Source organism: Amborella trichopoda, chromosome 1, assembly GCF_054954075.1.
Source record: "Amborella trichopoda isolate Santa Cruz 75 chromosome 1, AtrichopodaSantaCruz75HAP2 v2.0, whole genome shotgun sequence".
Lineage (NCBI taxonomy): Eukaryota > Viridiplantae > Streptophyta > Magnoliopsida > Amborellales > Amborellaceae > Amborella > Amborella trichopoda.
The window spans coordinates 38,017,303-38,033,754 of NC_142336.1; the positions used below are offsets into that span (position 1 = coordinate 38,017,303).

General features: G+C 35.2%; 2 protein-coding genes across 2 annotated transcripts in view; both read right to left on the bottom strand.

Moving 5' to 3' along the window:
* Positions 1-6,146: 6,146 nt before the first annotated feature.
* LOC18433179 (WRKY transcription factor 22) lies at positions 6,147-8,297 on the bottom strand. The gene is made up of 3 exons (XM_006843274.4): positions 7,317-8,297; positions 7,114-7,227; positions 6,147-7,010 (listed from the first exon to the last, which is right to left on the bottom strand). Exons 1-3 carry the CDS (start codon positions 7,715-7,717, stop codon positions 6,554-6,556), a joined length of 972 nt encoding a protein of 323 aa, XP_006843337.1. The 5' UTR covers positions 7,718-8,297; the 3' UTR covers positions 6,147-6,553.
* Positions 8,298-11,945: 3,648 nt separating this feature from the next.
* LOC18433183 (Tic22-like family protein) overlaps positions 11,946-16,452 on the bottom strand; it is a 34,692-nt gene continuing 30,185 nt past the window's right edge. Inside the window, exons 6-9 of the mRNA XM_006843273.4 lie at positions 14,609-14,789; positions 13,628-13,806; positions 13,246-13,473; positions 11,946-12,585 (exon numbers count right to left, since the gene is read on the bottom strand). Of these exons, the coding sequence (XP_006843336.2) occupies positions 12,342-12,585; positions 13,246-13,473; positions 13,628-13,806; positions 14,609-14,789 (832 nt within the window). The 3' untranslated portion in view covers positions 11,946-12,341. The remainder of the gene's footprint in view (positions 12,586-13,245; positions 13,474-13,627; positions 13,807-14,608; positions 14,790-16,452) is intronic.

Consider the following 16,452-nt stretch of genomic DNA (forward strand, 5'->3'; position numbering starts at 1 on the left):
AAGCTTAAAAAATAATGTAGATCGACATATTTATGAAAACTTGAAAATCTTGAAAATTGATGGTCCAATGGCGTAAAAGTTTATATAACGTGCCAAACTTATACTATATGAGATGAACCTCCAAAGACCAACACAAAAAGTTGTTCTAATGCTGGAAAACTCCCCACTTGATCATTGCGACTTTAAGATGTATGGATAATAAATAAATAAAAAAGATTTCGAGTTCAAAAAGTAGTACTTATTGTAATGTATTATCAAGTCTGTCTATTTTTATATTTGTCAAATGTTTCTAGATCTGCTCGTTATGCACATTCTTGGAGCTTTTAAAGAATGATGAAATTTCTATAAGGCCTAGGCTTTATGAAGACAAAATAAAGCCTCACATCAAATCTTCGTCCGGAGGGTACTTTTGGCAAACGTAATCACCATGATGGCTCTAAAATTAATTTCCAACACTGATAATGAAATTTGAAACTCAAAAAATGGCATAGATCTTGTGGATCTTTGAATACTTATTTTTAGGGTGAAATGGACGGTCTAAACTAATTTGTTATAATATATATTATTTTTAGAGCTTGAAATCCTATTTTTTTTCACCAATAGACTATTCAAGCTAAGATGATCGATGTAAAGGTTTTCCAATGCTTGAATTGCAATTTTAGGTGAGTTATGAAGTGAGGCTTTACTTATTTTGATAAGATTGCAACTCTATTGGTGATGGAGGTAGGCGAAATCACTTATTTTGATAAGATTACGGAATCAAAATAAATTCTCAGGCTATCATAATACGGACTATGCATCTTTTGATTGAGTTTGGAGAGGTATGCCTTGTTTTGATTGTATATATATATATGTGAGAAATTATTATATTGGACCCTCCCCCACTCATGTGTGTAGGACCTCAAAAGATCATCAATAAATTTAGTACGGATCTATAGAAAAGTCAAGTCCCACACCCATGTGATAATTTTTCTAGAGATTTGTGCCAACTTTAATGGTGATCCTTTGGGGTCCTACACACATGGGTGGGGGAGAATCCTGTAGGATCGTTATTATATATATATATATATATATATATATATATATATATATATATATATATATATATATATATATATATATATATATATATATATATATATATATATAGGAAAAAGCTAACAATAACTGGACATCTATATGCAATTATAATGAATAGTAATATAAGTGGAATTCTAGCCGTTAGATCTTTATCATGTGGTTCAGAATGCATATCACCGTATGAATTTTAATTCTTTTCTATAAATCTAATTAAGATGAAAGTTTGATTGTATATACCTAACACTATTACGCACCCTATAAAATATAAAAACATTAGTTTCAATAATTTAAAATGACCAAATTAACCCCGTCATTTTTTAAGGATATTTCAGTCATTTTATATTTTGAAAAATATTTTTTATATATTTTTTAGTTGTGCGCCCTATTTTTTAGTACACATTTCTAAAATTTCATTATGATCCGATTTCTAAAAAAAAAAATATTAAAATTCATATAGGGATATGCATTATGAACTACATTATGAAAATTTGACGGCTAGGATTTCACCTATATTACTACTCATTATATATATATATATATATATATATATATATATATATATATGGAAAATACTATGCAATGCTTATAGAAAAAAATAAACAGTGATTTCGCCTACCTCCATCACCATCTAAAGTTCATCGTGCGATCACAATTGTCCGGTAGTGTTTCATTTTTTATTTTTTTTCTACAAATCGGAATGACTTGAAACTTAGAGCGTGTATTCATCAAAAATAGAGAAATCCTCGAAAACTATAAAAAAAATATTTTACATGAAAAAAATTAACCAAATACCTCCAAAAAGTTTCGGAGGTATTTTAGTCAATTTATTTTTAGCGGATAGTTTGTTTTATATTTTTATTAGATGAGCCTCAGTAAGATGTATATACTCTCAAAATTTTAGGTCATTCCGATTTGTAGAAAAAAATGAAAAAATAAAACACTATCGGACAATCGTGACCACAAGATGAAATTTAGACAGTGATGAGGTAGATGAAATCACTATTCATTTTCGCCTATAGACGCTGAAAATACTTTTCAGATATATATATATATATATATATATCCACGAGGTTACTTTTGCTTAAAAGAAGTAAACTTTCCATCTTGAAAAAAGAAATCAAGCCTCTTCTATTCACGGCAGAGCAACGAGAGCTGCCTGTTTCAAGGTCCATCCCATCCTTCCCATTATATTAGAGCAAACCGCATGTTACAAATCTTTATCCACTATAGGAATTTCAGTTCAATAATTTTCTTTTTTCTTTCATTTTCGAATATTGATAAACCTTTTGCTAAATAACAGCCAAAGTTTGTGATGATACTAGTGGTGAATGAGGCAGAGTTTTGACTAAGTTGTGATGAACCAAAATTGGAATATCTCGGGCCAAAATCCGTTACCATGGACCATGTTTTTTTTAGCTCACCTCGAGCCTTGGGCTCGGTCCTAGTCTCGGTTGAGTGACTCAGTTGAGTCTAAGTGAATTCAGCTGAGTAGAGTATAGGGCCCAAAATGCCATAAAAACTTAAAAAGAAACTAAAAATAAAATAAAAAATGTAAACGCGAAATAAATCCAAAGGAGCACCAAAAGTCCAAAAAAGCTAAAAGAACATAGAAAATATGGATTTAGAAAAAATGAATTATATTTAGGGACATTTTAGAAAGAAAAAAAAAACATAAAAACAGGCAACATGACAACAACAACAAAAAACTCATAAATTCATTATAAAAGGTCATCATTATTATATAATTTTTATACTTTGATTTGATATTTTCTTTTTTTATTATTTTTAAAAAAAATTAAGTGGCCCGAGTTGCACCCGAGTGCTCAGCATGACAAAGGGCCAAGAGTAACTCAGCCGAGTTTTCAATCATTGGCGTGGATACTTGTATATATTAAACCTTATTTTTGGGTTTTATTTCTTTTTAAGGACCCCCAAGCAAGAACCAAAATATCATTTATTGATTTGAAGTTTGGCCAAAACTATATAAGGTCAACCCGAAAATTAGGAAATTGAGCTTAACTTTGCTTTGTAATAAATAAGACGAAGGGGGAGGAAGCATTTATTTCTAAAGAAAAGGCACCCATTTTGGTTACTACAAGGAATTTAAATATTTGAACATTGAAAAACAATTGAGGACCAGCTCATAATCGCTTTCAGAACCCCAAGTTGGCCACCCCGTTTCTATTATCTCCCAATTTTAGTCACCACTTTGACTCTATCTTATTATTTGTAGCGTGTGGCGAAGGGAAAGATGAAAAGTGCAATTAAAAGGGATTTCACACACAACCACTCCTTCTTATGGGGTCAATAATTCTCTGTCTTTGTTTATTTATTTATTTATTTATTTTATAATTCCGTGTTTTCATTCATTTTCAACCATTGTTATGGAGGATACCGACACATTTTTTTTATTATTATTTTTTTTTTTTATCCTAGGAGTGTAAACATTTTAGAAATAGAAATAGATAAATTCTCGACATGGATGGTGGAAACCGTTGCCCGGGCAATCGCCAACGTCATTGTAGCTACGCCTTGATCTCCAACATATTCAAAACCCGAATTAATAGAGTGGATTATCCACCCCAGATATCTGTGTCAAATCCTTTATTCGGATAGACGAGATCGGTGATCTAAAAAATATTTAAAAATATAAATAAAAAATATAATAGGGATATGTATATATGAGATTATATACTATGAGACCATTTATCTTCCTTACAAAGAGGTCCCCGATGTTATCTCAAATTGGATTGTTTGAGGTGTGTTACACAGTTCGAGAATAACTTTTTTCAAATTTGAGTGTTATGTTAGAAAATGTATTTTTGTATATTTGAGCCTTAAACCCATTGATATGAATAACTATTAACTAATATTATCATAATCAAAAGACTCTTAAGAGAGATATATACATACATATACATATCTCATTATGTATTAATAATGATGCATGTTAATATAAATATACATACTCTAGATTATGTCCTCCTTCTATTAAAAGTAAATGACCTCTCGTGTGCGTATATATGGTGGAAGAAATTGGTTTTTAAAATACCACTGGTATGTATCATAGACAAGCAGTTTTTAGTAGCTTTTTTTTAAAAAAAGCTAGTACTAACAATCTGAATATTTTATCCTATTTATCTCATGTTTGCATGCCTTCTAACATAAATCTTCCTCAATTTCCTAAACCAACCCTTGTCCTTAGAATTATTGCCAAAAGTAGCTTGAATTTAGCTGCATTGGATCTCCATACTAGAAAAACAAGGATTCCCGTTGAAAAAATAAAATACCTACAACTTTTCCCCGTGTAAAGAAAGGCCAAAGACGAGGAAATTCAAACATCTTCATTGCTAATCGGATCTAACAAGAACACCATTAATAAAAAGCAAGTCAAAAACCCTTCGACATTTTGTTATTTATACTTTAGAAAGGGTGTAGGGATCCATCCATGCCAAGGTTCGGTTGCACGAACCCGCCTAGGAATCCCAGCCATGGGCTGGGTCCGAGTAACCCGGAACCAGTATGGCAAACCAGCCCTGATTGGGTAGGTCCCAACTGGGCTAAAAATGGCCTAAAAATATCTAAAAAAAAACCAAAACAATGAAAATTATGTTTAAAGTATAATTAAATAAAAAATGTTCAAATGAGATTAAAAAATAGTGAAAAAAAGGATATTGAAAAGTCAATTTGTACCTAGATTATTTTAAAAATAATTTTAAAAAATAAAAAATATATAAAAATAAATATTTATGGCTAAAACACTTCCCAATCTCCCAATCTTTTCTAAAACATTAGGAAACATTAAGGAACCTAGTAAAAAAAAAATATCTTATATTTTTTTCATTTTTCATAATATTTTTTCATTTTTCATAATTTTTTTTAAAAAAAATTGAGTTAAAGGTGATCAAGCCGGTCGACGACCCTAACCAGCCACAAGAAATGACCGGTTAAAAATAGCCCGGCCGGTTCCAATTCAACCCGACGGGTTTCTCAAACACCATCCACCAAAACAACAAAACACCTTTTTCTTCCATCGCCCACGATTGTGGTCAAACAAGTTGCTTACAAAATCGTCTAAATATTGAGGACAGTGTGAAGGCATCTTAGCAACAGCATCACTTACGGCCATAGCTTAACACCTCCAACCACCCCAAACCTCATCTTTTAACCGTATCTAACGCATAAAGTAAAAGAAAATTGTTTCATGGAAGTTATCTAAAGTGTATTGTCCATAAATAAGATATGGACGGCACATAAAAAATTATAAAAATATTTTTTAAAATCTTAAAAGTTTATTTTTTATTTCATATTTATGATCATCTTGGCTTAGATAATAAATCTACAAAAGAAAATTCAAAAAAAAATTATCTAAAATGAATTTTAATGGGGCTGCATATTTACGTACATATGCGTCGGCCGACTCACACAAACCCATTCCTAAAGTAAAACCTCATCTCTGACTAGAGGCGTTTCTCACTTCTTTGACATCCTTATTCAACATGCTCATCGATGGGAAATCTTGGCCAACCCTAATGTTGAAATCATTTTCGATTGTTAATTTAAAATATAATGAAAAAAAGAAAAAGTGAATCAATCGAAAATACTTTGGAGCTACATAGATTTTTCATCCGTCGGTGCGGACAATATGCATTCGACAATGGCATTAATTAATAATATGGTACTTTTATTTTTTTCAAAAAAAATCTATGAACTAATCTAACAGCTAAAAGTGATTGTGATATTGTATATTAAAAATAAATGGTCTTTTTATATTTTATTCATGGATGCAAATGAAAGCCGAGGATACCGATGTTCCGGGTAACACATGACACGTATCCAAACACACAATCATCGCTGTAATCAATATAGAGACCCACTAATCTAGTCTTATATGCGCCCATCTGTGAGTAAGATGAATACTGGATGATCAAAATGCACTTCTCATGGGAACGCAACCAAAAAGCAACAAAATGGATGCACGTTAGGAATAAAATAAATAATCAATCCGATTCTCTGAAAAAATAAAAATTGCCGAGGAGTTATCATTATCATCGTTAATCGTGGTCGGTCGAAAGTCGAAAATCTCTCATTACCCACCCAAAATAAATGGAATTATGGTAGATGCCAAAGCGAACCCACAATTTGTGCACCCACAAATGTTCATATACAAAACAAGAAAAGAGAAAAAGTATCATCCTCTGGTTTTATTATTACTGTCTCATGGATGGATGAGGGAGAAAAGGAAAAGAAAAAAGAGAAGACTGAGGTGTGTACAAACTTGTTTCTCTGGTTTCTGATGAGTGAAATGTGAATATACTCTGTTTTAGTGTAAGCATTCTTTTTGTGGGTGGAGAAGAGATGCCTTCGAGTCTTGAGGGGACAAAAAGGATCGGAAAAATTAACAATAATAAACGCGCATCTCTTCCTCTTCCTCTTCCTCTGTCAATGGACCCCAAGAAGGTATCATCACACATCAGCTGAGCCAAGGAAAATCCCCAACAAAAGTCTCCGCAAAAGCCGATGCGGTGGCGCCACCGCCACCACTTTGGCCCAACTCTTCCAACTCCAGGAACAAGTCATCTTCTTCCACCTCCCCCTCTTCGTCTTCTTCCTCGTCCTGGTGCTTCTGAAGGTCGTTGCTGTTGGCCGCCATATTTAGCGGAGTGGTGGGGGAGAGATGGGGTGGAGAAGAGGCGGGCTTAGGATGATTGTGGGTTGGTGGTGGCTGTGATGAGGTGGTAGTATCGGCCGGAGTCGGGGAGGCTTCAGGTTTGTTCCTGGTGCTTCCGGCAAGGGAGTTTCGATGGGTGGGGAGAGGGTGGTTGTGTTCGGATGTGTAGGTGATTACGAATACTCCAGGGTCAGACCGGCTTCTCTCCACTTGTTTCCTGGCAGAACACCCCTTTGAGCTGCTGCATCTGTAGTAGCCCCTGTAGTGCCATTAACATTCGACATTAAGAACACGAACACATAAATGACTGGAAATCCTCTGCAACTCAATAGAGTATCATTTATATATAACAATAACAATACCTTGGGTAAGGGGAACCCTTAATGGGTTTCTGGCCGTATTTCCTCCACGCCCACATATCAGATGGCAGCCCCTCCGCAGGCACTTGGCACACCACCCGCCGCAACTGGCTCTTGCTGCATTTACATTTCGCCATTCTCATTATCCCCATCTCACTCTCTTTATTTCTCTCTTTCTTTCTCTCTCTAGGATTTTCAGGGCATACCTTCTTTTAGATCGACGAAGATGTGTATGAGAAGCTCCTGACACCGAAAGACCACGCGCCTGCTTCTGCTTCTGTTTCTGAAGCAACGGAGCTTCACAAGATGAATTGTTGGAATAAAAAGGCTTGTACGACTCTTCGAGCTCCATAGCGGGCAACGAGGATACCAGATCTGGGAAAGCAGAGAGGAAATCACCATCACAATCACCATTAACGGCCTGGTCAACCAAAAGCGCAGCAGTGGTGGTGGTGGAGGTGGAGGAGGACTCGATGGAGATCGCGCCACCATCGAACCAAGGGTGGCGAGGAACGCGCTCAGAGGTGCAACCACGCACCACGGCCTGCAAATCCCAGTCGTCCGCAGAAGAGGCCCAGTAGCAGAGCCCACCACCGCCCCTTTCCATATCCTCTTCTCAGACCAAGCTTGTTATTGCCTCGCCTCGGGGTGGGTGAAGCTTGAATTGACAGTAAATGGAAAGAGAGAAAAGCGCAACAAAGCGACGAAGAAGAAGAAGAAGAAGAAGAAGCAGGGGAGAGAGCGGGGCGCTGACTTTTGGAAAAGGCGCAGAGGTGGTGCAGGGGTTTATGTATGCGAAATGCGCGATTATTGTATTGCGGATACGGACACTGTTTGGGGCTTGACTTAGGCAAATGTCAAAGGAAGGAAGGTTAGGGATATTTAGAGAGAGAAAGGAGATGAGTTAGAGAGAGAGAGAGGGAGGTGATTTTTGGGTCGGTCAGCGAGAGATGAGGAGAGAGAGGGGCATGGTCAGCGTGGAGAAAGGAAAGCTGCCACCAGGGGACCGGTCGACCGCTGGCCGCATTCAGACATCGTTATCCCCACTTCTAGGGACCATCCACCACCTCTCTTTCTCTCTCCTCTCTCCCTCTCTCCCTCTCTCTCTAGCCGCACCTCTCCTCTTCCCTCTCCTGCTCTCTAATTCATGTGCCGCTTCTTCCTGCACAAACACTTATCTCTTCCACGCGGTTAGCACGCTCGACATGCCTGCCTACGTAGCAATGAGGTGAGTGCCTCTCAAAAATCTATTTTTTACATGGATTTTTTAACTCAATGACGTGTAATTTGTAATACGAAGATTATGATATAAAAAATTTATAAATTTTAAAAATTAAAAATAATAATTTTATGGATAAATTTTTTTATGTTTCTCACATTATATATTTCTCTTTATCCAACTTTCTATTGTGTATAGACAGTTGAGATGGTTACAATCACAATGTCATGTTTCTACACGATTTTATTTTTAATTTTTTTTCTATATAATATTTTGATACCAAATTTTTGGGAGTCTAATCCTTTTTTAAAGTCACGCCTATAAAAAATATTCTTAATAAAATAAAATGACCGAAATGATCTTGAAAGTTTCAATAGGTATTTTAGTCATTATATCTTATCGAAACAAAAATTTAATTTTTTTTGGTACATCCCAATGAGAAGATGGCATGTATTATATTTCACATTTATATAATTAATATAAAAATAAATAGATTTAAGATGACAGATTTAGATCAAATGGTGAGTAGCCGAATAATAAAAAAAACATATATAAAAAAAAGTATAGAAATATTTTTTAAAATTTCGTTAAAAAAATAGTTAAATAGTTAGTTTCTATTATTTTTAAATAGACCACCTATATTTTCGTACGTCGCAAATGAAAAGTGCGGTCTAGCTCGCATGAAACAGTATTTTTGTCTTTCTTTCTCCCTCTTCGATCCATGGACGCCTAGCCTAGAGAGAGAAAGGTGTTAGAGGGGGGGGCCGTGTCTAGAGGGAGGGGGGTTTGAGGTGAAAAGAAGACGCGTGGGATTAGGGGGCAAACCAGCGTGTCATCGCCACGTGCGCATCCATTCAAGTTGCACGTTCGCATCAGCTTGCTGGCAGACGCCCTTCCTTCCACTCCTATCTCGCGCATGAGAATCACGGGGCCCACCCGCTTCTTTTTTCCCTTGGCCTCCCCACTAGAAAAGAGCATCGACGGCTCAGATTACACAGAGTTGTCTGTAACCAGCTCCGGTGCTCCCTCCTCGTCGGGCCGCTACAAATCACAACCGTTCGATGAATGTTTTAATGATTGGGTTAGACGTGCGTCCCACCATTTCCATGATGTTGCGCTCCCTCTCTTTCCGTGGTCCACATGACACCCTCTCTCTGTGTATAAATATAGAGGGTGCGGTTTCTACAAGGTTGCGACTTTAAACGATCCAATTAAAGCGTGCATCCAAATTTTGTTATAATGAGTAATTTTGGTGGAAAAAAAATTTAAGATTATTTGAAAATTTATTTTTATATCTAATTATAAAATTTTAAACTCTAAAAATACTTAAAATCAAGATCTATAAACATATGAAAATATTGAAAGTGGACGGTTGTTGCAAGATGTACTATTTTTTAGACTCAAAATCTTTTTGTTTTCTATATTCATATATCTCGATGTCAAGATGATTAATTAAAAGGTTTTTCAACATTAAAGCAATATTTTCCGATGCTTTTTGAGGTACATCTTTTTACATTATAATATATATATATATATATATATATATATATATATATATATATATATATATATATATATATATATATATATATATATATATATATATATATATATATATATATATATATATATATATATATATATAAGGTTTTTCTAGAGTTAATAACCTTAAAAAATACAAAGATTAATTTTAGAATGAGTTGTGATAGATGCATTTATCAAAAAACTATTAGGGTGATAAAAGTATTTCCTAATCATTCTTTTGTACTTAGATGTCATAATCATTATTGTCCTTAAATTTCAAAATAGGTGGTTGTAAGAGTATCATTGAATAGACAATTAGACACAAAGTTTTAAAAAAAAAAAAAAAAAAAAATCTTGAACTTCGAGCTTTACTCTAAACCATCCAATTTGATATCTAATGAATGAGAATGATTGTGACCTCCACGTGTAAAAAAGTCTCCTTGTAGACAATCCCATAAATTTATTTTAACTTAATCATTGAGTTATGATAAATTTGAAATTTTTACAAAAGTAGTAATAGTATTTTAAAACATAGTATCCTGAAATTTAATTTGTAGAATACTTTTATCCTCTAACAAAAATTTCAACGTTACTCTTTACTCTTATAAAGATAATAAAAATACATCTTGTCTTCTAGTGATATTACACAATAACATTTAAAATAAATAACATTTAATATATATATATATATATATATATATATATTTGTGTGTGTATGTGTATGGAAAAGGCTTCCCAACGCCTATAGGTGAAAATGAACAGTGATTTCGCCTACCCTCATCACCGTCCAAAATTCATCGCACGGTCATGATTATCTAATAGTGTTTCATTTTTTTTTTTTTTCTACAAATCGAAATGACCTGAAATTTGAAATGTATGTACATCTTAGTGAAGCGCACTTAATAAAAATAATTAAAAAAATAATTCGAAAAAATAAAATTATCCAAAATACCCCCAAATCTTTTCAGGGGTATTTTGCTCAATTGTTTTCATAGAAAATATTTTTTTGATATTTTTCATAGATTTGTCTATTTTTTATGAACATGTAATCCAAATTTCAAGTCATTTTGATTTGTATAAAAAAAACGAAAAATGAAACACTATTGGACATCGTAACCGTACGATGAACTTTGGACGGTGATGAGAATAAACAAAATCATTGTTCATTTTCGCCTATAGGCATTTTCTAGTATCTTCTTATATATATGTAACTAGTAAATCTTTCGTTCACATCTCACTTTAATGTGAAAAAAGTTTATATAAAGTTACAATCTTAAAATGTAAAATTAAATTTACACCTCAAAAATCCATCATAAAAGGTTGTTTGGATGTTGTAAAAACCTCTAATTGATCATCTCGACATCGAGATGTATGAATATGAAAAAAAAACAAGATTTTGAATCTGCAAAATTGCATATTTTGCATCACATTATCCAGACCATCCATTTTCAAGATTTTCATGTATTTATAGAACTACTTGATTGCACAATTTTTTGAGTTTAAAATTTTATAAATAGAGATGAAAATAGATTCTCAAGTCATCCAAAAAATATTTTTTGTATCAAAATTATAATTGTGTTAAAATTTAGAGGTGTGCCTTAATTAAAGTTGCGACCTTCTACAATCCACACCCTATATATATATATATATATATATATATATATATATATATATATAAACCTCGTCTCTCTCTCTCACGCACATTAGGAGCCTTCCGTTAGTTTTGTGAAGATCACATTAGGAGGCCTTCCGTTAGTTTTGTGAAGATCTTGGTGGTTGAATAAGCAGTAGTGGAAGTAGGAGTGTTGTCCAAGTTGGAAGTGGAAGAGTTAAAAAGAGATCTTCCATGGATAAAGAGACTGAGATTGTATGGCCCACCTCTTTCTAGCAAGTGGAGGCCCGAAAAGGAACAAATTTTTGAGGTCCTAAACCATCTTTACCAATAATCAAGGAGGAATGCCCTCCTTTTGGTGGCACATGGATACCATGCATTTTATTGAGAAAAAAAATAAAAGAAAATAAATCTACTCGCTATTGGATAATTTACCAGATATAGAAACAGCTCAAGATGTAGTAGGAATACCATGCCATGTGGACTCAATATTATTAATTTTATTTATAATAATAGCAATAATATATAGCAGAGAGAGAGAGAGAGAGGTTTGTATATACAAAGGAAGATTATACAATGCAATTAGCTTACAGATTTATGAGAGAGAGAGAGAGAGAGTACACCTAAATACACAGGAAGATTATACAGATTTCAATTAGCTCAAAGATTTCTCTTGAATTAGATTAGAGCCCCCCCACCGCTAAATCTCTACTTCGAAATAACCTGTGATCAAATTGGTTTTCTCGGGCAAATTCTATTCTTTGCTGACCATTCCGCTTCAATATGACCCTCATGCCATTAGCATTTCCCCCACCATAAAGTCTGTTTTACTGTCTTTAATTATATTTGTCCACACTCAAAAGACTTCCTAAACAATCAGGGTGAACCCATTCTCGTTATAGTTGAATAATCACCCACATTAGCCACGAAGAGGGGATCCTTCTCTTCATCATGTTCAGTTAGCTTCTGGCTTTTCTGCTCTAATTCCTGTGTGAGTTCCTCCATGGTTTTCTTCAAGTTCAATTTGTTCACACGACCTGCCTCGCTTGTTGATATGCCAACCATTGTGATCCTTGGGAGGAGGGGATTGACTCCAGCTTCATCAGCTTTTGATTGCATTCTATAAACAAATAATCAGGTTGATCAATTCAAGTTTTAAATTCAAATTCTACAGGCTTAATTATCAAACAAGAGAATACATGCATACAGCCTCATACTTTATAGGAGGAAATATACTACCATACAATGGACTATGGAAAATCATAGTCGTCCATTGGGATCATCACCATCCATCACATTGGACAACAATGATCCCAATGAAATGGACCATGCTTCTCTAGTGCATAGGATCAATGTTAGCAGGATTGGACCATCCACTGAACCGACGAGGGCCTATTCCAGTCAAAACTAGTTTGACTGCCGGTTGGACCGGACTATCAAAAAAAAAAAAAAAAAACTAAGAATCATAGTTTAAAAATACAAAACATATCACCAAAAAAGATACAAAACCTATCACCAAAAAAAAGTTCCCAACTTTGTTTAACTGGTCAACCCGCCAAAACCGGTTAAACATTGGTTTCCAACCCAATCATATTTTTGTTTTGCGCCAAACCAGCCAAGCACCAATTAACAGTATGACTGGTTCGACCAGTTGGTCCGACTTGATCTTGATAACTATGAATGGGATTATAGTATGCATTTGAATAGAATGGAAAGCAACACATCCATGGTGTCATTCCTCCAAAACAATAAAAATGGCGAAAAAAAAATGATTTCAAACCTCGAATTGGGTTTCATCAGGGTATCTCGTTTCTCAGGTTGTGCGGATCGAGAAAACCAGTCTCTGAAGGGAGAGGCAAAAGGTGAAGGCCTCAAATTCTCAGTCCCTAGGTGTTCATTGCTTTCGTTTGGCTCAAAACCTAAGGAGCCATTAGAATCTGTTTTCGAGATGGAGATGTTGCTTTCTGAGCTGATTGATTCTGTGGCCTTGAGAAGGGAAGCTGCACTCCTGCATAATGCCTTAATACCTCAACAATGGCCTTCAAATATCTAGGGTTCCTCATTTAAAAGTCTCCCGACAAAGAAGAAAAGTAATGGATTGCAAGGAGTCCGGATGAAATGGAATTGTACATGTTTTTGAATGGAAGAAATTGTGAGCATACCTTTCTTCGAATGAATCGACCAGATAGGGAAACTTTGGCTGGATCCCAGTAGCCTTTCTTAACCATCTATTCCCCAGAAGCACTCTGTCAACAACATCAAGAAATTGAATCTCTGCAGCCTTGGAGATGAGACTAAGTGGTAGGGCAGGATGACCCATTTCTTCCAACACTTCTTGAACCTGGCAACCATTACTCCGTTAGCACTACTTGCTTGGTGGTTTGAGACAGACTTCAAGGTTTTGAACCCTTGACCTCCCTCACCCAAACTGGGCTGTATACCCCTAGGCGGAAGCTTAAGGGGCTACTCCTCTAGTATCAAAAATCTTACACCATGCAAATAAAATCGCCCACACTTGTGTTCTCAAACCTAGACTCTGCTTAAGTTCAAATCAAGTAGGCAATCCAAACTGAGCATTAGATCTTACCATAGTGAAAACCATATCAAAGCAACATTTCTCAGGAATTCATATTGCTCGGGCATAAGACTCTGCCCTTGCCCGAGCCGAGTTGCTCAGCCTAATCCGAGTAGAATAGGCCGAGTGGTGTACACATTGAAAGAAAGTAAGAGAAATCCCAAAAAATGGAAGAAAATAAAGAAAGAGGGAGAACAGATTTGGGGGCAGAGAGAGAGAAATGAAAAAATGCGGAGCACATTTCAACATGCAGGGCACATTTCAACCTCCCTTTTAGGGTGGAAGAGAGAGAGAGAGAGAGAGAGAGGAGGGATTGATTTCCGTCCCCTTCATGTGAGTGAGAGAGAGAGAGAGATATCCCCTTTCAAAGAGAGATGCAAAAGAGGGCCAGAACTTCCCCCCTTAGAGAGAGAGAAACCCATGTACCTGAGTGGGCACATGGCTACTCGGCTCAGCCATTGGCCGAGGGTGAGTAACTCAGGCGGAGTCCTAGTGGATTTGGTCAAATTGCTGAACACTGTTAAATATGAAGTAGGTAGCACTATGTAAAACCCTTGCAGATGGATACCTCAGGGGGTTCAAAAAGATTGTCGAAGTTCTCTTCAACCACCTCCGCTGCAAGGTTATCATCTATGGCATCTCTTCGACGCTGCATGTGTCGATTTTGTATTAATGTGTGGAAATGCTGATCAATTGAAGCTTCAAGGATATTGTCTAGCAAGGTTTTGTCAAAGAAATATGGTGTGTACCTGATTGAAGACAATAACATGCGTCAGGATACAACAAACTTGTTTTAAGGGTCTAAAAATTTTGCAGGCAAATTGAATACTATTAAAAAGTCAAGCCAAAAAGTTGAACAAGGGAAAATAAAGGATTCTTTGAATAATCATAAAACACCAAGTAGACAAGTAAATGCAATGAAATGAAGATAAACGCCCCTTATTTCTTAAGTAAAAATTATGTAAAAATTAATTTGTTCTCTGCCACCACAAACTAGGTCATATGTCATAATCTTTGTGTCAAACTCTTCTCATTTAGGTTTTCCAAATATGTCATTCCTATTTGCACTGTTACAACTGCACATATCACTTGGCATCTTTGATTAGAATTATCATTTCAGGAAAGACACCATACAATTGGAAAAGATGACTCATTTGGTCTCCCAAATGATTGACTCAGCCAATTGGAAACGATGACCCACGCGGCCAATCGCCTAAACCGCCTAGGCGGAACCTAGGCGGGGCACCTAGGCAGCTTGCGTCTAGGTGCTCGCCTAGGCACTACAGTCAAAGCAGCCACCTAGGCGCCGCCTCGATGCAGGTTGCCGAGGGAAGAAAAATGCCCTCAACTATAGTCAAAATAGTAATTTTTACCCCCTAAAAAGGGGACAAGGATTTTGGGGGATATTCTAAACCCCCAAAACCAAATCCGTGCTCCCCAAAAACACCTCTATTTTGTGATTTATCGAAAGATCGATAATTTTTTTATTTTTTTTATTTCATCCGAAATCAAAGGCAATACTTTGTGGTAGTTTTCAGAGCTTCTTGTGGTCAATAATGAGGACTTTTAGCGATCGAATAGACGAGGTTTCGGCTGACATCGTTTCCATTTTGATATTTTTTTAGCATTATGACATTATGATATTTGAATAAGGGTTTCGATTTCTTTTGAGCTATAACGTACTATGTTTTGAATCATTTGATCAATGTTCAAGAAGGCGTAGGCGGCCGCCTAGTCGCTAAGGCGGGCACCCAGACCCAAAGGCGGCCTTCATTGTCTTTTTTTTTCTTAAAGTTGGTCCTCACACCTCCCCCTATTTTATTGTATACATTATACAATAATAATTATGAATTAATATTGTCTTTTTAGTTTACCATATTTTTTGGTTTACTAATAAATTAATAATTACTCTTACATGCAAAAAGCATTTTCAATAAATTAATAATTACGAATTAACACCATCTTTTTTTTTTACCAATAAATTAATTACTATCACATGCAAAAAGCATTTTCGAGAAATTAATAATTACGAATTAATAATATCATTTCGTTTACCAATAAAATTAATAATTACAATTACATACAAAAAGCATTTGCAAGAAATTAATAATTACGAATTAATACTATCTTTTTGGTTTACCAATAAATTAATTAGTATTGCATGCAAAAAGTATTTTCGAGAAATTAATAATTACGAAATAATATTATCTTTTGTTTACCAATAAATTAATAATTACTATCACATGTAAAAAAGCATTTTCGATAAATTAATAATCACTAATTACAGATAAATTAGTAAATATGAATTAAGAATTACGAATTAATAATCACAAATTAATTATTATATTTTCAAGGCAGTGCCTAGGCGCCTGCCTTTTACATCGCCTAAGCAGGCGTAGAGGATTCCGCCTA